This window comes from Semicossyphus pulcher, unplaced genomic scaffold, assembly GCF_022749685.1.
Source record: "Semicossyphus pulcher isolate SPU_LCO1_2020_fin unplaced genomic scaffold, fSemPul1.0.p SCAF_4, whole genome shotgun sequence".
NCBI classification, from domain to species: Eukaryota; Metazoa; Chordata; class Actinopteri; order Labriformes; family Labridae; genus Semicossyphus; species Semicossyphus pulcher.
This window is the reverse complement of record NW_027211715.1, coordinates 7398920-7423406: the sequence shown is the minus strand read 5'-3', so window position 1 is coordinate 7423406 and position 24487 is coordinate 7398920. Positions and strand designations below refer to the sequence as shown.

The window sequence follows — 24487 nt, the reverse complement described above, 5'->3', positions numbered from 1 at the left end:
TACCTTCAAAAAAGTCATTTACAAGATAAGTCACATTTTATTTAGAGATGAGGGTCATGGCAAGGAGCTGGGTACTTTAGTACATTTACTCTTGTTTTCTTCATAAGCCTTTTAATTTCTATAACACAAGCCTGATTACCACTGTATGTAAGGAAAAACTGTTTGCTGCAAGTTTTTTAGAAAAAAAAAGCCTACCATAAAGCCAACTGTATAGGTTTAGGTAACTCTGTGCCTAACACTACACTTCGATATGAAACACTTATTCACAAACTGAGGCTAGATAGATGGCCTAGTCAATTTTAAACCTGGGCAATTTAAAAGTATAGAAGGAAGCTCTTCTATATAAAAAAATAAAACACCAGACACACCGTGAGGCAACAACCCTGAAATCATGCATCAAACTTTGGCTAAGATCCAACTTTTACCCAAAATGTGTTCCACTTTGAAAAGAACATAACCTGCATGTTGTAAGCAACTTCTCCATACCACACTTAATCTAATGCTGAAACTAATATAATACAGGATGAAGAATTTCTTTAGGGATCAGTCACCTGCAGTTCAGAAAATGTTAATTACCTGCTTAAATGTCAGTGTGATAAACTTTACAACACACTCTCAAACAGCGTATCAGTAAATACAAAAATCTTGACAAGAGTTATAGATTCAAATCATCCTTATGCCTTCTTCTCTTTGGCACATAACATTTTTAGGTTACTTTGGAGATATCACAAATTACATCTGCAGTTCAATGTTTGTGCCTATGTACAGGATTACTTGCCTGTTCTCCTAACCCTGACTTTAAGCTGGTCTCCATTAATAAATGTGCACAAGTTCAAATTTGTGTGTGCACATTCTGGCATATACACACACTATAGTGTGAAATATAAAATAGCATGAACTGACCATGCCCCTTTCAAGAACCCCAAAAAATGTTGTTTTTTTTTTCAATCCTCTGTTATGCAGGCCTTACTTATCTACCTGTTCGTGGAACTTCTTCAGAAATGTCAGGTGGCACAGCTGGAATCTCTAAAGGTAAGCAGCTAAATATAACACTGTTCCTATATTGCACTTTGTGAGTTTGTTATCTGAATCCACTGAAAAAAGTAGACACTGGTTTAATTTAGGTTTAAGTAATACAATTTGCTTTAACTGAGTAAATTTAAAAGATGATTCAGGGCAGTAAAAACCTGAAAATCTAACCAAACAATTAAATACCAATTATTTAACTTGTGTTCCAACCTCTTTTTGAATTAACCAAATGGCAGTCTGTATGACGCACTGTTGATCCACTTTAGTAGACCATGATGGAAGATGTTTTGACTGAAACTAATCTTGTAAACGTAGCTCAGTTTAATCAAGTGTCCTAGTGAGTCATGGCAGTGAGTAAGCATAAACTAATCCATTACAATGAATGTAATGAGCTTGTTTTAATGTTATCTGTTACACCTGCACTTTTCCTGCTATGACATGCCAAAATGTGTGCCATAAGGGCTTAGTCCTGTAGCAAACCCCATTAACAGCAGAGATGATTCTCGTGATTATGCCTAATTAAGCTCATCATAGTAATGCTACATTGTAAAACTCCTGGATATTAGTTATGATTGTTGACAGATAAGAGGGAATATATTTTTTAATTTGATCTTTATCTGTGTTGATCTTAGACAGGTGTGGCAGAGTGCATTGTGATGGATCAGGTGGGTGTGGAGGATCCTTCCCCCACAGAGGAAGAGGATGATGATGAGGGGGAAAATGCTGAAGCTGGTAAGGAAAACCTTATTTGTTAACAAATTATTCAAATTAGTCTATTTCTTCACTCAATAGAGCCCATTCGGTCACTCTGATTTGATTGTCAACTCATCCAAAAAGCTTGCAACTGTGGCCAGCCGTTGGCTGTTTAGTACTAATCCAAAAAGCTAACTGTATTTCAATCAGGGGAGACTTAAGATTGAACAATTGTTTATTTACAAGTTTGGAAAGAATTAAATGTGCTTTGTGGGTTAAACTCCATCGTGATGTCTTCATGTACTTGAAGGAGTAGAGAGGCCGAGAGCAGGATAGGTCCCCCCCCCCAATGGAGTCTAGACACTGGTGGTGGTGATGATAGTGAAGACAGGGTGAGCTGAGGAGCTGGACTTGGACACTGATGAGATGGATTGGAGGTGAAGGGTTGGAGGAGGGTCGCAATGATCGAGCTGAAACGACAAACTGTCAGCTTTAAAATTGGACAGCATCGGGCTGATTGGTCAACAGATGTTGAAGCTAACTCTGGTTGGTTTAGTACTTAAATAGCATACACCCATAATCAGCTGATCACCAGACAGTAAGGACAGAGAGGGAGAGAGAGCGAGAGAACGTGACGATGAATGATGGCTAATGGATGAATAAATAAACAGTGTTCCTTCTTGAACTAACGCTGAGCGACATTTTAGTTTGATTCAGCTTTTAAAAAAAGATTACAAACTGAGTGATGTTCTACTTTTGTGGTAGAACCTTTAGCAATGAGGAAGCACTGCAAAGTTTAGATTCCAAATTGTCCTCTACTTTTTTCTGAAGAGGTGTTTTCTTTTAAGTCAAGTTACCTTGTAGATGTCCACCCTGTCAACACACTGAACTGAATTCCATCATACTGCGACATAACGTGCTGCATGGGGACAGGTCTGATTTTAATTGTATTGATCCGTTAACACACACACCTTCCTAAGTCTAGTTGTCTAAGTCTAACCGCTATTCAGTCCAACATAGGCATCATTTTGAAAGAAACTTCGGTGAAATGACTCTACTGATCCATTTTAATTTGATAGATTTTGTAATATACTCAATAAAAACAATGCAGTCTTATCATTCCCACCACTATGATACTCTCAATTACAATCTGTTTTTTTCAGTCTGTATTAAGGGCCATCCACAGCAAGAACAACAACTTTAAGCATGACCATGTGAGCATCCACACAGATGAACAACCTTGTTCTGTGTACAGTAGCACTAAGCTAGACTGCGCCCTGCAGCTTTGTAGACAGCTTAGGAAAATACATATAGATGACCCCAGCAGGGCCGCTATGGTTAAGAAAGTGGAGCGGGTTCGATATTTGCTCCTCCTTGTGCAAAATACTGAACCCTGAATTGCTCCCAAAAAAACCAACAACATTGGAGACCCTGTCAGCATCATTCTTTGGCAGCATGTTACAGGGAACTGTAGTTTTTGCCCCTTTAGTTTGAGCATAATCCATCCTTTTACTGGCATGGTGTTAATTTGAGACATCTGCAGGTAGTGTTAAAGAATGCTGATGGAAGCTTAACAGTGATTAATTAAAGAACAATTTAAAAGCTACTTGAATTACAGTTTTTTTGTTGGAAAGAGATTTGTCTAAGTGCAGCAGATTGGTAAGTATGTTGAGACTGTTGTTGAATTGACAGAATAAATGTTATACTGAATTCACCACAATGCTATTTCTTGTCTATGCTTTGGCAGCAGGCCTTTAATTATCGGTGATAGCAATTATTTAAAGGATTGGAAATGCCCCTGTCTGATTTTAGGCTTGTGCGTATTTTATTTATTCTTTTCTGTGGTGTTGCATTTCAGGTAGTACGATTCAATAATTACCACACAGCAAATACTTTCTGATGTTCAGTTGTTTTTATACACCAATAACCTTTGAAAAATACTTTCTAGCAATGTTTTCATATCTATGGAGCCTTACACTTCATCATGTGAGAAGTGGGGCTGCACCTAACAATTGTTTTTTTTTTGTCTTTTGATCTACGACAAATTTTTTGATTATTCTAAAGATTATTTTTCACTTCCACATCACCTGACAAACACTTCCTCCCAACTGGCGGTCTATTTAAGCTGCAAGATTTTACTGTCTCTCCCTCTGCTCTGTCATTGCCATCGCTGCCCTGCACCAGTACTGCGCTCTTACTTTCAGCCCCACCACCACCCCAGCATCCACCTGCAGGCTCCAATTGGGGGGGTTTAAGATATGATCTCATCACTCCTCAATTTCTGCATGTAAAATAAATCGTCGAGGACTGATGAGGTCGGAGCCTAGATGCCAAACACAAGCTATTTTCTGCTGCTGCAATAAACATTTCAAACTATAACGTGAGTTGTCTGACTGAAAATTAATAATTGTAATAATAATAATGATAATAATAAATAAAAATAATAATTATTATTATTATAATAACATAAATAAAAAAATTTTTAGAAGTTACTGCAGAGGCCTACTTCTACCGTCCCCTGTATTAAAAGATCGAGTTTGAATTTTTCCCAACTGGACCTAAACGCACCTGTCCTCTCCTCTCGCTGTAACTTGTCGTTGTTAAGTGCGCATTGAGTGAGTGGTCGAGCAAGCGCGAGTGAGAGAGAGCAGCAGAGTGACAGTAAAATGAGCGGAGCAAAGAGAAAGTTAAGCTCATATTTAACATCTTATGAGTGACAGATCTGTTTCTGCACGCACGTAACTTTACTATGCTCCATTTCTTAACTCAGCCTTCTTGTCTTTGTGACGCATCGACGCACGTTATTCAAATCGACGTATTTCTGTAAGCGATGACATTGATTATGTCGACGAGTCTTCCCAGCCCTATAGTGAGAAGATTGATCATTGATGGTTGGGTTTAGGGTTAGGGTTAGGGTCACACATTTATCATATGCATTTCAGTTTGAGTGCATGCACCAGCATTGCTCGTGCTTGACCTTGGTTTGGATGAGCAGAAAGCATGACAAAGCCATCTTTAATGTACAAAATAACAAAAGATGTTTTCCCCTGAATGTGAGGTCTGCTAAATAAAAATTAACTATTATTTTGATATTCAACTGTCAGGGTTTAATCTCCCATGCTCACCTGACTATTGTATCGCCTCCAGTACAAGCAGCATGTGGCAAAACACCATAAAGGCGTATTTACACTTTCAGACCCTTGGGGATATCAGACATTATTCAGAAAACCTTTCAACCATGATTATTGATGGATTAGTGATGAGGCTTATGTCAGTCTGATCCTGCTATTTGCTAATAAAGTGTCAAGCTCTCTGGTTACACTTTTGGAATTGGTAGCCATACATGGATGCATGCATACCCGGCTATTTTTAGGTTCTAACTTGGTTCATGTGTAGACAGAAACTCATATTGCACATACCAACTATTGGTGACATTCATAGTTTTGCATAATTTATTGAGAAATGGCTCATCACAATTAATCACATTCCTCCCCCATGCTGCCTGGAATAAAAACTAAGACTATATATGACTTCTGAGGAGCATAGCAATCACTGAACAATTTTATAAAACCATAAAAAGGCTTGAGCATCGAGCCCTGCCCTGGCTTAAACCTCTCAGGACCTCTCAAAGTACTGTCATAGAAAGAAGGTAAATACTCCAAAGCTTTGTTAAACTCTGAAGATAAAAAGTAAAGGCACAATAACAGGCTGTAGAAAAACGTAATCGTGTTGTTTAATTGAATTTTTTTGATTTTGTTAGAGATCTGAATGCTTCTTCTACCACTGCTTTTACAAACACTATAGATTGGAATTTGCATCCACTAGTGAAAACATGGCTTCATCATCTAATCAAATTAGACTCAAATGCCTCATACCCATAAAATGTGCATGTGATGGCAGAACAGTTGTTGGTCTTGATGACTGTCACCTTTTTTATTTAAACTCAAGCACTGGCACAGATGGTGTGGAGGGTGTGTTTGTGTGTCCATGCCCTACTTATGACGGACTTTTGCATCGCCATTAATTTAACATGCTTGTTGGCCATTAATTTAATATGCCTGTTTTGACTATGATATTTAATAATGTACACTCTGCCAGTACCACTTACATCGAAGTTATTACACCATAAACATGCAGTACAATTATGATTGGCTGGATGGCTCTGGGCTGCAAGCTTCCCAACTGTCCATGCAGCATGCATGGCAGCTCAAACCAAAAGAGGCAGAAACAGACCCCCTGGGTTACTTGAAGAAAGAACCTGCTGAAATTGCTGTATTATTGTTCAAGTTCAGATAAGTCAGCAGTTTAAAGAAGATTAAAGAGGGCCTATTATGCTCATTTCTGACTGTGTTTTTAATCTGGGATTTCACTGGAGTAGCTTTGCATGATTCAGAGTAAAAAAAAATCACTTTCTTATACGTGCCCTCTACACAGCCACTCTGTCTGAAACAAGCCGTTTCAGCTCTTCCTTACGGCTCACTTTCTTCTAATTGACCAGCTTTCCTTAAGCCTGTCAACAGGCAGTACCAAGCAATAGCAACCCTCAGTGATAACCACTTGAAACTTGAAACTTGAAGAGTAGCCCAGAGCGGTTAGAAAACTTTCAAGACAGACTGAGCAGGTGGTGCAGTACCTTGATCAAACCTTGATTAAAAACAACCTTATGAAGATAACTGCTATTGGGTCAGCTAAAATGAATGAAAAGTGTTGTATTCATAGTGGTGGAATCTGGAACTTTTGAAGCTAATGGAAAGACTTTGCCATTATTTTTTTTAAACTTTTGCTGAGCTTATAATGAAGATTCGATCAACATTGTAACTTTATATTTGAATGAAAATATGCAAAAGTATATTAGGTCCTTTTTTAAAAAAAAAAACTCTTAAAAAGAATATTGTATAACCTTTTTTAAAAAAACAAAAACAACTCTTGATTCTGTTCAGTTCTTTTTCATTTTGAGGTCACATGTCATCTGCAATGCTATATTTTGAAGCACTGTTCTTAGCTAATAGTTTGATGACTTATAGGTAGTAATTCACATCATTGAATAAATACTAATTTGTTGGCAGTCATGCTTCTATGGTCAGATTGACAGTTGATGATACCGTAATCAGTGGCTGGAATTTGCAGTCGTTTGGGGTTCAGTGAACTGACAGCGTTGAGCATCTGCTTGTCTGTGTCTTTCAGATACTGGGTTACTACAGCCAGACGGCGTCGCCTTGCACAACCAGACAGAGAGCCTGACACCAAACCTTCATCTGCTTGGCCATCTCTTCCTCTCCCGGCCAATGAGTCATGCCTTCAACTTCATCCTCCTCTTCCAGTTGTAAGTTACCATGGTGATGAGCCCATAATGTTGCAAAATTGCAACATTTAATAATCACACAAATAATACAGAGTGTATGTGGGTGGATGTTTTTTAAGTTCAACCTCAGTCATTATGCTGTGAGCTGTTTTCACAAAGACAGTACTCTTTTTAGATGAGTCCATTTTTGGCCTGTATATGCAGGATTTATCACAATGTTCTCCAAAGAATATGTTTGAACCTATTCACCCATCATGTTCAGCACAATTTTCACCATAAAGATATAAAAATTGGGATTAAATTCCATTTATTTGGAGACTTCAAGTGGTCCTTGAGAGGTTAAGCAATTTTAATTTAATAAAAAACGTATCTGTGTTATCTAAAAGAATGAGTATAAAGACATATTTATAGTTTATGATGATATGAATCTGAGTTTTTCGAAAACAGAAAAACATGTTTTTATAAAGCAGAGTTTTTTTTCTCAAATTCTGACAAATTGATGAGAGAGACAAAAGGAGACATTGTGTCAAAACCCTAAACAAAGCACACTTGCAAATATTGGCCTGAACTAAAATTTATGATAATAGTAATAATAATAATAATAATAATAATAATAATAATAATGATAATAATAATAATGATGATAATAAAAGACACTATACACAATAACAAGGTAGGCTAAATCTGTTGAATAAAGTTAAATACATTCTCAACTAGACATTTAAAAGGGTACACATTGCTCTTATTAAAGTATCCATGTTAACAATGTCCAACTGTTACGTGCAATTTAAACGTTTCAATTTCAAACCTGTTTTAAGCTGTCACGACAGAAAAGAACATTCATTGTAAACTACCTTCCTGGTGAACTGCAGCATTTAGCAGCTGAGGAGTCTCATATTACATACACCACTCAGCCATAACATTATGACCACCTGCCAAATGTTGTGTAGAGCCAACTTTTACCGCCAAAACAGACCGGACCCGTGGAGGCATTGACTCCACTAGACCTCTGAAGGTGTGCTGTGTTATCTGGCACCGAGATGTTAGCAGAAAATCCTTTAAGTCCTGTAAGTTGCGAGGCAGGGCCTCCATGGATCGGACTTTTTTGTCCAGCACATCCCAGGGATGGGGGGAATTTGGAGGCCAAGTCAACACCTTGAACTTGTTGTTGTGTTCCTCAAACCATTCCTGAACCATTTCTGCAGTGTGGCAGAAAGCATTAATCTGCTGAAGGAGGCCACTGCCATTCGAGAATATAGTTTCCATGAAGTGGTGTACTCGGTCTGCAACAATGTTAATGTCACATGTCAAAGTAACATCCACAAGGTTTCCAAGCAGAACATTGCCCAACGCCTCACACTGCCTCCGCTGGCTTGCCTTCTTCCCATAGTGCATCCTGGTGCCATGTCTTTCCCAGATAAATGACAGAAGCTCTTCTTTTGGATCAGACCACATGGGCCAGCCTGTGCTCCCCACGCGCATCAATGAGTCGATTCACCGGTTTTCCTTCCTTGGACCACTTTTGGTAGGTCCTGACCACTGCAGACTGGGAACACCCCACAAGAGCTGTGGTTTTGGAGATGCTCTGACCCAGTCATCTAGCCATCACAATTTGGCCCTTGTCAAAGTCGCTCACATCCTTACACTTGCCCATTTTTTCTCCTTTCAAGGCATCAACTTCGAGGACAAAATGTTCACTTGCAGCTTAACTTATCCCACCCACTGACAGATTCCATTATAAGGAGTTAATGTTATTCACTTACCTGTCAGTGGTCATAATGTTATGGTGGATTAGTGTATATATTGTCATATTTCCCCCAGGAGCTGGAGGACAGAGTGTGAATATTGGACTTAAATGTAATGAGTGGCCAGAGACATAAATTCGAATGAACGCTAAATGCTGCTTTCTGTCTGCTGAATGTGTAAGTACACACTGTTCTTAATACATTTGCAGCTTTATAGATGACCAAATGTTACACTTATACCTTGTTGCTCTGCTCCCAAGTGACAAGAAAATCAATGAATGCAGGTTTTTTTTTTAATATTTAATGTGGATGTTTGAGGAACTTAATTATCATGGTTATTATGGTTTGAAGTGTGGGCATAACATTTACTCCAACAGTAAAAATCACTGTCCTGCAGTGCTTATAAAGTTTTCAGTAGCAAGTATAAAGACTTTTTTTAAGCCATGACTGTCCCATGCTCTTTGTCTGCTCTTCAAGAACAGACTATGATAATCAAACATCAAACATGCTGTTTTACTGGCTGTTCTGCTCGGCCACGCATTGTTAAGGAGATACAGTGTCATATCCTTGCATGTTTAATGTAACAATGTAGAAAGAAACCTCTCAAATCGTTTCAGTTTCCGAGCTCTGAACCAGCACAGCTACTCTCAAGCAAGCCAGGGCACCAGACTTGTGTTAAAGCTGTCCTTGAGGTTCAGACTTAATATCACTGGCTTCTGCTACACACTCTTGAGATATTGAGAGTCCCAAGCCTGAGCCAAATACTGATGAATATATGCTCATTGCTGCTGGATCTGCAGCCCTCTGACCAAGCTGTTTACACTCACTGTTGTCTCTTCTTTAGATTTGACAGCTAGTCAATGAAACTTTGCATTAAGATTCTGAATCAAGTGGTCACTGTGGCTTGTTGATGCAGAAATGTCTCATAATGATAAGATTTGCAATTCAGTGAATGCTCACACAAATATACCCGCACATTATTTTAGTTACAAACATACAGTAGTTTAAAGAACATACACCAAAACCCCTGCTATCAATGCAAATTGATGTTGGATGATAGATAACTGCCTTCTATTACTGTTTCTCAGGAGGGGCCAAATGAATGTTCCCTTTGTGTCAGTAAACATAATGTTCTGGAAAAGTCCATGTATTGGCTAATGATTCATTTTTGCATAATTAAAAATCTGACAAGTCACCAAAAAACATGGCTTTCTTTAGGGTTAGAATCATCTTTGGCTGTCGGGGCTATTCTCTTGTTAACCAAATTATATGCAGCAGAGTAATTTGTTGTCTTGCAGCATTGACAGGAGTGTGTGTTGATGTGTGTGTCCTTACGGGAACAGAGGAGGGGGACAGGGCTTTTACTATCGCTGGTGGAAGGTCTTGTTATCAGTGTGCGAGCAGCTCTGTAACACCTGGCCAATCGATACATCCCTCATTGTGTTCAAGGAGGCTTGGTGGTCGATCAATGCCGAGGCTCGACCGCACACACACACACACACACACACACACACACGACACAAAACATGACCTGTATCTTTTACCCTTGGCACCCCTTGGTCTTTATGTACTGCCCTACAAGGTTGAGCTGTAGTACGACACACATGGTGACAGACTTATACCATATGCAGCACACAGGGAAGTGCAAACATACAAAGTAAGATTGTTTGTTGAAAAAACGGTTAATGTACATATTTTAATGTGTATATTCTTCTTGCAGGCAAAGAGCTGGGTTGTAACTATACTTATTATGTGAACATGCTTTAATATTATACACCCATTTATCTTTATATAGCTTGAAAAATTGGAATTTGGACCGTGAAACATAAATATAAGCAATACTTGATTCTGCCTCTCTGAGCCAGCTTCTTACCCACCCACACATAGATGATGACAAATTAAAGGAAAAAATCATTAAATAATTTACTGAATGAGTGGTTATCATAGAGGACAAAGCAGAGGAAAACCAAAGCTTCCTTTAGTCTTCATGCACAGCATGTTAGTTAAAGGGAGGTTAGTTCTCTACAGAATGGTCATTGTGTCATGTGAGCTACCTCAAAGAGCTGAACCTTTTTCATCAACTCTAAATGTAACCATCAGTTATAAACAGTCAATTCCTTGATGTCATTTTCTCTGTGTGCACACTCCTGCACTAAAGTCATCTGCTGCCATTGAAATTGTGACTGCTTTTAATCTCTGATGCTGAATTTTTTTCATAGATGTAATTGTTTGACTTCCTTGTGTTTCCTTTGTTCTTATTAGGGATGCACTACATTATCTGCACATTATCGGTATCTGCAGCTCATGGCTTGAAAGTGACATATCGGCATTGGCAGATATGTCATTTTTCTGCCGATAAAACAATGCTTTAATTACTCCTAAATGCTCCATGATTCCCTAAAAAAGCTTGACGTAATGCTAAGACATTAACTCGCGAGTATGTATGTTTTAATAAAGACGGAAACTCTAGCCAATGAGTAACACTAACTTAATATTCATGGACGCAAACACGATAAAAAGAGTCCGTCAGCAATCACTGATGTCTCCGTAGTAGGTACAAATCAAATCAAATCAAAATCAAGTCAGATCAAATCAAATTTTATTTGTGTAGAGCCAAATCATAGCCAAAGTTATCTCAAGACACTTTACAAAAAGAGCAGGTCTAGACCGTACTCTTTTTTTATGTTATTTAGAGAGAGACCCAACATGAATCCACCATGAGTAGCACTTAACAACATTCAGCACATTGGCAAGGAAAAAGTGCAGATTTTGGCCACTACAGTAAGAATAGGCATGATATCAATTCCACTACAGGGGAGACTTGATGTTCTCTGCAATTAGGTGGAAAGAAACATGTGCCTTATATATTGGTGTCAAAATCGGCAATCGGCAAAAAGGGTTGGAAAATATTGGCATATTGGCAAAAGTCCAAGATCGTGCATCCCTTGTTCTTATTGTGTTTCTTTAGACTCTTTAAAATGTAAAGTGCCTTTGAGTATCATGAAAAGCGCTATATAAATAAAATGCATTCTTATTATTGTTATTATGATTATTATTTTTATTATTATTATTAGGCATTAGATTTATTTTGATTATTAGATAGGCCATGCCATTGTACTTACATTTATACAGAGTGATTGAATACATGTATAAACTCTTACCCTGCTATGCTTTTTCCTTAGTATGATGCTGCACAATGAGTAGAGCTTACATCAGGGCTATTCAACTTCAACAGCAAGTGGGCCACATACGATAATCACAGGGGGTTCACAGGCCACAATATTTTGTCAATAAATGGCTTTAAATAGCTCCTGCATTTACAGTATAATGTTTACAGATTTCAATAACAATGTATTCCATCGCGATATTCCTTTTTGATTTAATTATAAATAAACAATAAATATCTATTACTTGTTATGACAGACAAATTAGATAAATAGTTTTCCAAAATCAACTTTAGGTCCATTTCGAGAGATTATGAAGCTGTTCATATTGGAATTTTTATATTGAAAATATTTTAAAGAATGCATAATCTTGTTTCCTGTTGGTTATTTGTTAGTATTAATCCTTCTTAATGAGCAACTATATTTATGTATATTCCTGGCAAAAACTTTAATCTGCTTGCTCCAGTTCTCTCAGCAGAGCGCGTCCAGCGCGAGTGGAAACTGTCCACTTATAATTCCATCATGGTTGGCGTCTTCCTGGCGCTTAGAAGGTCAAAGTTTTAGGTAAAGGGTTTAATTTACCAATCGTAATCTCCCAGCAGATGAGAAAACAAAATGTTACATTAGAAATGTAAAGAGGTCTGAGAACACAGTTAAGTGCACACATGTGTTGATATGCTGAAGCTTATTTTAAGGGTTTGGTACCATGTGAGAGAGAAGTTCTTTGCTTTGCAGCTTTCAAGTTGTTGTTGACAAAAACAAGCATCCGACTGATGCACATGAGTTTTCCATATTTCCTTGAAGATTTGAAAGAGAGAGGATTTCAAAGAGTGGGTGTGAAAACACTTAGCTGTCTGGAGAAACTGCTAATGGATTTGCACTCTCATCAACCAACAGTTGACAGATTACAGAGGCTTATAGTTTGAAGGAACAGAACAGATGTTGATCTGTCATGTCATTCACTTTGGATCATAGCCTACAGTAAAAAACACTTATTTGTAATGTTAAGCAACATCCAGCTCCTTTTATCAAGGTACAACATTTAGGAAGCAGATTTCTGGCTTGAGTTAGTGAGTGTGTGACGCTCAAAGTGGGAATGAAAAGCACAAGCAAAACATTTGCTTTAAGTATCCCCCAAAGGCAACTTTTGTTTTGAGCAAATGTAAAATAGAGAAGTTGTGAAGGATCAAGGCACTGCGCTGAAAACAAGAGAGGATTTTAAATTTTAATCTCTTATCAGCTCATAGCCTGAGGCGCTATGATGAGGCAACATCCTAATGTTTAATACAGCGAGGGAGTGCTAACCATGACAGTAGATGATGACCTTTTATGAACTAATACCTAACAACATCTCTTTATCTCTGGTTTTCTTCTCCCTTTTTCTTTCCCTGTCTCTTATTTTATCCTTCTCCAGCATTTCTATTGGAATCAGTTATGTCTTGGCTGGCAGTGAGGCCTACGCTGCTCTTCTTAATGTCAGGTAAGGTTTTTACACACACACACACACACACACACACACACACACAATCTGTAGAAATAGAAAATATAAACTCTTCACCCAAAATTAGATATATTACAGCAATTAAACTCTAATTTTGTTTCTTTACTAAAGGGTTACATGGGTTGGAGTTGCAGTAGCGGTTTATCAAAGCAGAATCCAAATGTCAAATCTGCTCATGGAACCTGAATCTCTAATCTCTAAAAACTAAAGCTAACCGGACTCCACATTTGGGAATTAGAGTAAATTGTGGAAATGATATGGATCAAAGAGTTTCTGGGACACTAAACACTCTTACCTATTGTACTACAACAACAACAACACACTGTCCAGTTGTAATCGCGGTGAGGATACGGATTAAGCACATTAACCAGACGAACCAAGCCTACTTACCTGAATGGAAAAATTGTTAATCTTGTTTGAGCTAACAGAATGAAGCAGTAGCAAAGTGTGATTGAACAACAAAAGTGAGGCAAAATGCAGACTGACAAAGGGCCTGTGAGTGCTGCTCAAATCGATAAATAATTATAACAAAAGGAGGACTCTAAACTAGAGCCAATAAACCTTATCTTGCCAAAGAGAGAAACATAAATACAAATAAAACCTGACTAACTATACTGACAAACCGAACCAACGTGAGCGTGTGGGTAATACTGAAACTAAACTAATCCCTGGCCCAGACCAATCACAAAACCAAGTGCCTCAGAACGAATACACAACAGAATACACAACTGCTAACAATGAGAGTACACAAAATGAGAGGCACGCTGGTGAGCTGAATTCAATCAATGCTGCGCCCCTAGTGACAATCAGGCGAACTCTTTAGGGCTGAGACGGTCAGAGCTCGTCACTGATTGGTGCAACGGTCTGGGTAGTTTACCAATCAGGGGGTGGTGTAGGCTGCAGCTGTAACACTGGTGTATTGTCTTCAAAAGTTTGAGTTGTTTTTCTTCTGTCCTGATTGTGAATCTGTGCAGATTGTTTTCATGTTCTCAGTGTCTTGTTTTCACTTTATATATTCTTGTATTCAGGTGTTTTTTGTGTACCTAAGTCTATGTGCCTTTGTTTTCTAAATGTTTAATGGTTTTAACTGGCTGCAAAACAAATGTCCCCTTGGGGACAATACAGTACAAGTTAAAATTGAAGTTGTTTTATCTACAGAACTGGTACTTGTAAATGGTAAATGGACTACACTTGCATAGCACTTTTCTAGTCTTCAGACCACTCAAAGCACTTTCACACTACATGTCACATTCACCCTTTCACACACACATTCATGCACTGATGGCGGAGGCTGCTATGCAAAGTGCTTCATTTTCAATCAGGATCTAGCTCACCATTCACACACCAGTGGCTGCTGTTGGGAGCAATTTGGGATTCAGGACACTTCGGCAGCCCGGGATCGAACTCCCAACCTTCTGATTATAAGACGACCGACATACCACTGAGCCACAGCCACACCATTAGATTACTAGGGGTTCCTCTGAGGCTTTTCTCAGCCTTTTAAAGCTCACACTGTATGAGATGATAAATGAGCAAGTTGTTACAAAGGACATAGTTAATTAAAAGATACAGCATCGGCAACAGTTCTCCTTTGTGCTCAGTTGGAATAGAAACTGGCAAAACTAGAACAGAAAAATCTTCTATCACTTTTCGAATCCTTTTATTATGGATGTAATACAACAAAGAAACATTCAAAAAACCCTATCAATGTAGAAGGAAATTCACTATAACTAAATTCTAACAAAATTTATTTTTTTCACTTGCCTTCAGTTTTTGCCTGTTATCTGTTTGAAACCTGTTGGTTTGAAGTTAATTGAAGTTAACGCTACTGTTATTTAGATTTTTTCCCACATACAAGTAACAAAGGTCCTCTTATTTTTTTAGTTCTGATGCCTTTGTTTGGAGTCTAGGGTTAGTCTGATTTGTTAAAATAATTTCATTCTGTGTAAAACATCATCAAAACAAAAATAACATGCAAAGAATTTAATCATCACTGCTAGTTTTTTTGTTCGATTTTTTTCCGTTAAAACAATAGTAGACTAGTAACAAAAACCTTGTATCTGTCTCCCACATCAGTCTGACCCTCCATCAGTTTCACTTTCATATCTCAAAGAGTAAAATGTTGAAAGTGAATTGTCCGTTCAGGGAAGTGTTGCTTACGGCTACATGAGCACACAATAAAATATTTTCCTTGAAATAGAATTTTTTACAAACTGATGCAACTCTGAGAGATGATAGCTGCCCACGACTCTGTGAGGCTCTGAAAGCGTTGCATCAACTCACAGCATTTTCTTTTAATTAAAGCAAACAATCACATACACACACAGCAGAGATGTTTCCTGACGCAAAAATATTCCATTATCAGATGCCGTGGATTTGTTTAATTATTTAGACTGTATGTGTTAGATAACTAACTCTCCTCTGCTAGTTAAATCTCTGCTTATGAATGCTAAATGAATAATTAGCTGTAAGTCCTCTCATCTGTCACTCACTTCACGAAACACTCTGGTCCCTCCTTTCAAGAGGGTAAACTGGCTTAATTGGCCGACATGAGTCAGTGTTTCTGAATGCATCAATGTGCTTCTAAATGAGTAGAAAGTTTGTTTGTTTTAAGCTGTAGCTTTCTGGGCCTCATCACTTTTGGGCAACAACAATGCTTTAAGCCAGACATGTTAAAGGAGCAATTCACCCCTGGAAACAACCACTGTCAGTCAAAGCTGGTGTTCTCTGTAATCAATAGAAGCAATAATATTTGAAATGGGCGCCATAGCTGTGGAGAAAGTTGTACAAACAGCTCGTAGTTTCGCCAATTCTATATTCCTACAACACCCAGCGTGCATTGCGCCCCTCCCTCTGAAAGGAATGGCCCAGTGAGAGACGCAGGAGTGAAATACTACTGTTTCACTGCAGGCAATGGCTCAGAGTGGTACAGAATCCCAAATACGACAAGAATATACCGATGGATCGCATAAAAAATCTTCGGGTCTGCAGTCTATATTTCAAACTTGGCGATTTTGAACGAGACATGACTCAAGTAATAGATGTAGAATGTGTGGGAGGGAAAGTTTTAAGGCACCTCACGGAACAAAGCATTACATTTTACGGTTTGTGTTTTTTTTAATTAAACACTGCAGACATCGGAGGTGAGCGTCCTAGATTGAGGAAGTGTAGTTTAGCAAGCTCCCTGGCCTCCGCCAGATGAGGCGTTTTACGTAGTCTGGCGGAGGTTTTCCAGGGCCCGTTGGAGAAGAGGACAGCGTCCTCCAAAGGCACAGAGCGAGATTCAATATTTTTTTCGTGCTCCCCATAATAGCATGATAGAACTGAGGTTGAATGTCGGCAAACTGGCCCTTTAATTTGTCACATCCCACTGTTCGTTTTAATTTCAAGACTAAAATACTCTTAAGATTGAAAAATATCACTAAAAGGTCCATTGGTAGATGTTTAAAGGCTTTCGGCCGTCTCATAAGACCTTTCTCTGCAGATAGATTGGCCAGTCATTGAATAAATGGACAATTAAAGGGGAGTAAATATGGAAACATGACACTAATGTTGTTAAGATGCAGCTTCAAGGATATAGTAAAATGTAAAATATTTGAAAAATCCCCTCATTGGATCACATCCAATGCTTTCCTTGGGTTTAAGACTTGACTTTCCCTAACAATGCCAAGTTCTTGTTATTACTTGCAAAGTGTTGGTAAATATAAGAAATCCTACCTTTACAGTTAATGGACTTTTCAAACCATTGTGTTAGCATGCTGACAAAGAGAAATTTTACTGCCAGAGAATCCCTGGGAGGAAGATACATAGAAGTTCTTGTTCTAAAAACTACAGTGCACGCTGGGCATTTCTGTGAGACCTAAAACACTTCAGCTGAGCGCTAGAGATTTCTCAGTCAGATCTAGTGAAGTGAAACTAATTTTTCAACAAGATATCATAACTGAAAATGTCTCTCATGAATAATTTATTCTTTTAAAGCCTTAAAAAAGCCAGTCTGCCTGAAATCAGATGCCTTTCCATTTATATTCCCCCGTCAACTGGTAGTGTTTATCACATTTATTTGCTCTTGCATAAGATATTATAGTAAGTGTGAAAAACACAAAATGTCTCACTGAACGTTTTGGTTTGGGCAGTAACATATTACTTAGTAATGCCACTAAGACAATTTGAGGTGTTGGCCTTGTCTCAATGTTTTTAGGAGCTAGATGGAGAGGAGATATCACTTTGGTCCGGTGTGGTTAGCTTAGCACAGGGGCAGTTAGCCGCTTTTATAGCAGCTTGTTGTGCACAGCGTACAAGGATATTTCTTTCCTTGTAGATTCTTCAATAAGGTGCTTGTTTTTATGATTAAACTTAATTTATTACATCAAGGATTGTCTACCATAGAAAAATACCAGTATTGGTCACTTGTGCCGACGCCGTTAAAATGATGTGTGTTAAGGTTTGTCCTGAAGATGCTCCTTTTTTTTACATGAATCATAGCTCTTTGTCTCCTCCCAACAGAAAGCTTTGTTTCTTTTATCCTACAGATGATCTCCATTTAAGACATTTTTAGTCATTAGGGTAATGTGTATATATAATAAAGCCTAAAATGCTGCTGGGTTTAAACGTGGATAGTGCATTAGCATACTGGAGTCGTGGACTAACTCTTCCAGCCATCTCAAATCACTGAAGCAAGAATCAATGCAGCGCTGTTACCCGTCTCCTCAAGTGATTGTTGTCTCCCCGCCCCCCACCACACACCTCCTTTTTCCCCTCTTCCAAGCCTGTAATTACCTTTATCAGTTAACAGGACTAATTTATTTTGTCATGCCTCAGTAAATACTTAACCCAAATTATACTATTCAAACTCTGCAAATTTGTTGAACCGCTTCATCGGCACGCCTGGGTGCTTCATTATCGGCTTGCTCAGGGCCAGGGGAGATGCTACGATGCACTATGGGAGTGGGAAGACAGGGTTACTGAAGTGAAAAAACCTTGGTCAGCCTCCTTTGGATAAACCACCTTTATTCCCCCTCCCCGGGGGACGCAATCAATAGGTTACTGCAGGTCTCTGCACAAAAACTCTGCTCTCAGTCCCACTGCTGTAGTGTATGTGCGTCTTGGAAACAAAACCCACAGAGCTCTGCGAGGTTTAAGCTATTAATGAGATTCAGTTTCAACCCAGGGACCAGATTATTGACTCTTAATATTACTTAAACTCAGTGTTGGGTTTTAAAAGTTCCTCTTTTTTCTACCTTTAAGTATTTGAGAATCATAAACACTCATATCATTCAAATCCCATGTGTTTAATTATAATGAACACAAGCTAACCCTTGTTTCTAGAGCTGGTGAGCTCAAATCCTTTAATCTTATTTGTGACAATTAATACAGCTGGCATAATGAGCTAACAAATGACCACAACTTTGAATTATGTTTCATTTCATGTCTTATTTTTCATTTCAATATACATTCAAATGCCAATTGTTAATACATACAGTTGTATGGAGCTCTAGAATAAATTCACTGACTGTGGCTGAACCTTTGTTGAATAGTTGTTTTAATAGTTGTTAAGTGCAATTAGAAATACATACACAACTGTCAACTGTCAAGACATTTAAGCTCAGATACCTCCTGTGATAATGAGTTAACATTCCTTGGTTGTCTTCCATGTTCAAACTATGCAAAGGGCATCTGGATGCGTTTTCAAGCCTAAGCGCTAAAACACCAGATGCTGCCTTTGTTAGTGAGAGCCCTACACAGGTGTTTGGTTTTGAAAAGCTGCTGTACTTCAGACCACAGTTTGGAGGAGGTTGTCCTCATCAAAGTCGCAGAGTACCAGCCAATATTTTTCTGAATGGTTTCTGCTTGTATTTATTTTCAGTAGTCAAGTCATGTTTGTAGTGAGTTGATGAAGAGTTTGCAGGTGTCAGAGATTCAAGAAAACAAAGTCATTATGAACTGAATCTGTTCTGTGTCTGTTATCACAGCCATACAGCTGGTTTGGTGCTTTCATAGGTACATTGGTCCTTTATGACAGAGCATGTGCCCAGACCAAAGATGATATATCAGAAGCTGGTGTAGCCACTGTGATGTGACCCATTAGTTTGTCAAGTACCATGAAAAAGCCTGGTGTTGGCATTTGGGCCATGGCTCTCCTGAGTTTTTGGAGCCAGATGTGACACCATATTTGAACATGCGGGTGAAGCTGGAAAGAACAGAGTTATCCAATGACAAAATATCAGCTTTGACTTGTACTAGTTTGGTTTGCAAATTGTATCCTTAACTTGTTCATAGTAATATTAATTGGGATGCTATTTTTGGCTAGTGAAGAAAAAGGCTTTAAACTAAGGAATTTTCCTTCCTCAAAGTGTCCTTTAATACAACTGAACGCTGAACAAGGCATAAGGTTGTGATGGCAGGCACTTGTCAATCGGAGGTTTCCACACCCTAAAGAACACCCTGCCTAATTGTCTAACAAATACAACCATTAATTACTAAATGAACATCTTGTTGTAATGAAGAAAACTTTAAACTAGGGATCAAGACCATAAAATCATTAAGAAAATGTTTACTGACATAATAAATCAAGTTAGAAGTACGATCATTTTCTCACAAGAGTTCCATAAAATTGGACTTCCTATTGTAACCATAGGAGCTCCCCCTGCTGCCCACAAGAAATAATGCAGGTTTAAGGCACAGAGGCTACAGCCACTGCTTATATACAGTCTATGGTCAGGACAGAAGTTGTCATTCCGTAGTTGTTGTTACTAAATATGAGCATAAACTAAAGCATTTAATTGCATGACTACTTGTGTTTTATTCTCCACAGCCACATCTATGTGATCCCTGTCTTCACCTGGATTCTTACTCTTGCCATCCTACTGGCCCACACAGTCATCCAGCCAGTCACTTCAGTGCTCACCCTGCTGAAAGGAATCCTGCTCATTGTCACGGTAAACATTTATTTTACATTATTTTTGGATTGTTTGTTTTACTTTAATTTGGTAATAAGTCATCCTTAATAATAAAACAATTTCAAATCCCATGAGAGGAAAACTTTGGGGTATGACTGTACTAAGTACATTAGTACACAAAAGAATGTTTTAACAGTTATTCCCTAAGAAGTTGATGTTTTTCATGGCAGACTACTGACAATCTGACTTGTTTCTGTTTTGATGAACTTAAATAACCTAGTCATTAATGACATTAGATAAACTCTCCTCGTTTCAGTTTTCAGTTTGAACAGCTGCCTTGGTTTAGGCATCTTTCTGGTGTAATAGGCTGTTCCCTGGTGGGGTTGAGTCCAGTGATGCTAACATGAGAAAAATGAATATTCTCATTGTTTAAGTAATTCTCCAACCAGTTCCATACAGTTGTGCATGTGTGTCATCATCACAAATTAATAACTGATCATTAGTTCAGGAGTTTATTGTGTTGCATTCTACAGACAGTACTTTTCATACATCTTTTTCGTACCTGTCTTATCAAATTTGTATAAAGATACATTCATGTAATCGCACGACAATCAGAGCAAATTAAGATTTATTGCCAGCCATCCATAAGACAAGGAAAGGCCTCCAGCAGTAAGAGCTCCTCATTTTTCTGTTGGCATTGTCCTAACACACCATTACGATAACTATTAAAAGCATTATGTAGATGAGTTATTGACATTCATCTTTGTTGAATCCACTTCAGTGCCTTGTTTATAGATTTGAGTGAAGATAAATGGGAAATGTCCAGTTGCTCTGAATGGATCTGCACTCATCTGAAATACTTTGTTGATGAGGGAATAACTTCTTTAGGCTGTATCATCCGCTCTTCTCTTCCTGCTTAATACAACAATACAAACCAAAAAAGACAACTAAATAAAATACTCTCCTAGACCTTTTTCTCATCCACAAAAGAACTGCTATTAAACGTAAAATATATCATTACCAGGAATCAATAGGCTGTGCTCCACTAAACTTTAGGGGATACTCCTGGAGTAAATAGAGAAAATAAATTCTGTTGGCCCAAAAGTTTTTAAAAGTTTAAGTAGAAAGAAGCATTGGTAATAATATAAGAAGGAAAAGGTGAAAAAACATAGACAGGGTCGAGAGAAATCAAACTTCTACTGCAGTTTCAGACAGAGAGAAAATAATAAAAACTCCCAATATCAATATTTTTTTTTTCGAAAACATAAAACTTTTAGAAGTAATATTGACGACTGAAAGTACAACCACCTATGTTTATTTGATATCAAGAAATGGAGTTTGAGAAAAGTTGCAAAGAGTCAAGAGGCAGTTTACTTTCTAAGAGGAAGGGGCAAATTCTCAGTGCCTTTAAAATCAGATGCACTTTGAAGCTGTGATATGCAGTTTGATTATTACTGACCTCCTTGTTTTTCTTCATATCAGTTGCCCTAAAACTTTAAGGAAAAAATTATGAAATTGAAAAATGAATAATTGAAATATTATAATAGTAGTATGTCATTTATTGTGGAGTGTTCAACTCTGTCTCATGAAAGAATAAAGTGAGTGGAAGTATTTAAAGTGTCTCCTCTCACCTTCACGCTTCAAACTTTACAGAATTTCCAGCTTTGTCTTTATTCACTCCCTTAAAGTGTATATCCTGCGGCCATTTTTGACGGATGTCATGTCGCCTCGACTGCTGTGTTTGCATGAGAAGTCATGCTGGCAAAATGGATGGAAGTGGTGTTGAACACTAGTCACCTCATGCAGAAGCTGTGGTACTTATGGAGCTCCAACTGTGTGTGTGGCGGTCTTGGACTTTTCCAGGTCAGTGCTTGCAAACATCGGGGAGTGTCAGCAGCTCAGCGGGAGCTCTGGAAGGAAGTCTTTAGGTTTGGGCCAGAATACATTTAACAACATCACATCCTACAAGGTTACACGGCCTCAAAGACTTGTACAGCTAGCTGCTTTATCTGCTGTGCTGTGTGTTGGCCAACACTTTTATTGACACTCTGTTTCTGACACTATGACACCCATGCCATACATCTTTCAAATAATGAAGTGATGGGCAATCAAATTATTGACTAGGTTTTACAAAGCATTCATGCAAACATGCTGCACTAAGGAGACAAATAATGGTCAAAAAGATTTTTGCATGCAATTTTTTTATTTATTATTATTTTGCAAGCTCAAAATCTTTTTGACCATTATTTGACTCCGTACTACACACAGAGACAAGGACATTTGATCCAGGTTTTTCCAGAGGACTAATAGTATGATATAACTGGTCAAGTCAGAATATAATTTAAGGGCCAGTTAAAGGGCCGATTTTCAACCTCAGTCCTATCATGCTATTATGGGGAGCTAATAACATTATGGTAGAAAAAAACATTAATTTGGCTCTGTGACTTTGGAGGACGCTATCTGCTTCTCCAATTGGCCCTGGAAGACCTCCGTCAGACTACGTAAAACACGGGAGGGAGCTTGCTAAACTACACTTCCTCAATCTAGGACGCCCGCCTCTGATGTCATGTCTCGTTCAAAATCGTCAGGTCTGGAATGTAGACTGCAGACCTGAAGATTTTTTTTGACGATCCACTAGTATATTCTCATCGTATTTTGGATTCTCTACTGCTCTGACCCACTGCCTGCAGTGAAATGGTAGTATTTCACTCGAGCGTCTCTCGCCATTCCTTTCAGAGGGCAATTCATGCTGGGAGTTGTGGTAATGTAGAATGGGCGAAACCACAAGCTGTTTGTACAACCTTCTCCACAGCTATGGTGCCAATTTCAAATTGCAATTGCTTCTATTGACTACAGAGAACACCAGCTTTGACTGACGGTGGCTTTTTCCAGGGGCGAATTGCTCCTTAACGAACAGGGTTTCTAACTTTTTAAGTTACTTTACAATGGCCTTGTGCTTGTTTAACATGCATACCTAATAATTAGATCACAAGTTCAAGTACATCATTCTATGATACGACTGAGTGGCAACACTGAAGTTAAACAAGGCATAAATGTGTAGTTCACTGTAGGGCTGTGACCACACTCAAACCCACCCCCTGATCAACTGACGGTCGGAGACTCAGAGCTGATCGTTTACCTCCTTCCTCCCGCCACTACACATACGGACCTTTAATTTTTTACCTTAAAGTTTTCACATTTTATTTCAGTTAATTTATTGAACCTGGGATATTAAGTTGGCAAGCTATAGGTCCAAGATATTTAAAAAAAAAAAAATAATGATAATAAATAAGGGTCCACCCCATGGTTGGTGTCACATAACTGCGGTATTGCAGTGGTTATCTGAGAGGATATGATGCCTTTTACTTCTCCAGTGCCAATGATAGTTTTTGAAATTACAGCCTGTCATTAAGAGAAACTAAATGACACCTAAATGTGCCATGTACCCTTTGTCATTGCTTAGTGTCTCTGTCTGAACTCTTGTTGCTGTAACTTTCTCCATCTTCCTAAAGCACTACCTTCTAACTTGCAGAAAGGATGTCTCAGTCACTATAGAAAATGCTTACTCAGCTTTACACTGTTTTTATACTGGGCTCGCCTTTCTTTGACTCTGCCATTTATATTGCTGAAGACAGTCTGTCACAGGGCTTCAATACATATAATCTCGCCAAGGACGGAGCTTTCATTTATTTTCCTGTATGCCCTCTAACTTTATTTTCTCTGCACAGTCTTTGTTCAGCTTAATCACAGACATATTGGCAGATGAGCTGAAGATATCTTGGTCATTGTTATTTATTCATCCCACTGATGGCAAGCTCATTATGTGTAAGAGTGTAATTAACTATCTACTTAACCATCTTATGAATTAGTCTGGCACAGAGACTGTATGAATTATCAAAACCCTAGCTACTATCTAGCTCCACCCTCCCTCCAAAAATGGTCACTTCTAGCTCCAATAAACCAACATGGCGCTGGCCTTAATGCCTGTATTGGGGCCTTAAAAGTGCAGTCCTATGACTATGTCCATTTTTTCTTTACAGGCTATGTTAGAAACCTGGTGAAAGTCTGAGCCTTTGTGTGTGTTTATGTGTGTGTAACAGAAAAAGAGAGAGTCAGTAACAGTTTTGTTAGACTCCACAGCAGCCAGTAATTGTTCA

At 38.4% G+C, this 24487-nt stretch overlaps 1 protein-coding gene across 1 annotated transcript in view; it reads left to right on the top strand.

Moving 5' to 3' along the window:
* Positions 1 to 24487, top strand: part of LOC138606957 (uncharacterized) — a 75118-nt gene that overhangs the window by 7522 nt on the left and 43109 nt on the right. The window contains exons 4-8 of the mRNA XM_069679448.1: positions 964 to 1032; positions 1662 to 1761; positions 6907 to 7045; positions 13348 to 13413; positions 20246 to 20369. Coding sequence (XP_069535549.1) covers positions 964 to 1032; positions 1662 to 1761; positions 6907 to 7045; positions 13348 to 13413; positions 20246 to 20369 — 498 coding nt within the window. The remainder of the gene's footprint in view (positions 1 to 963; positions 1033 to 1661; positions 1762 to 6906; positions 7046 to 13347; positions 13414 to 20245; positions 20370 to 24487) is intronic.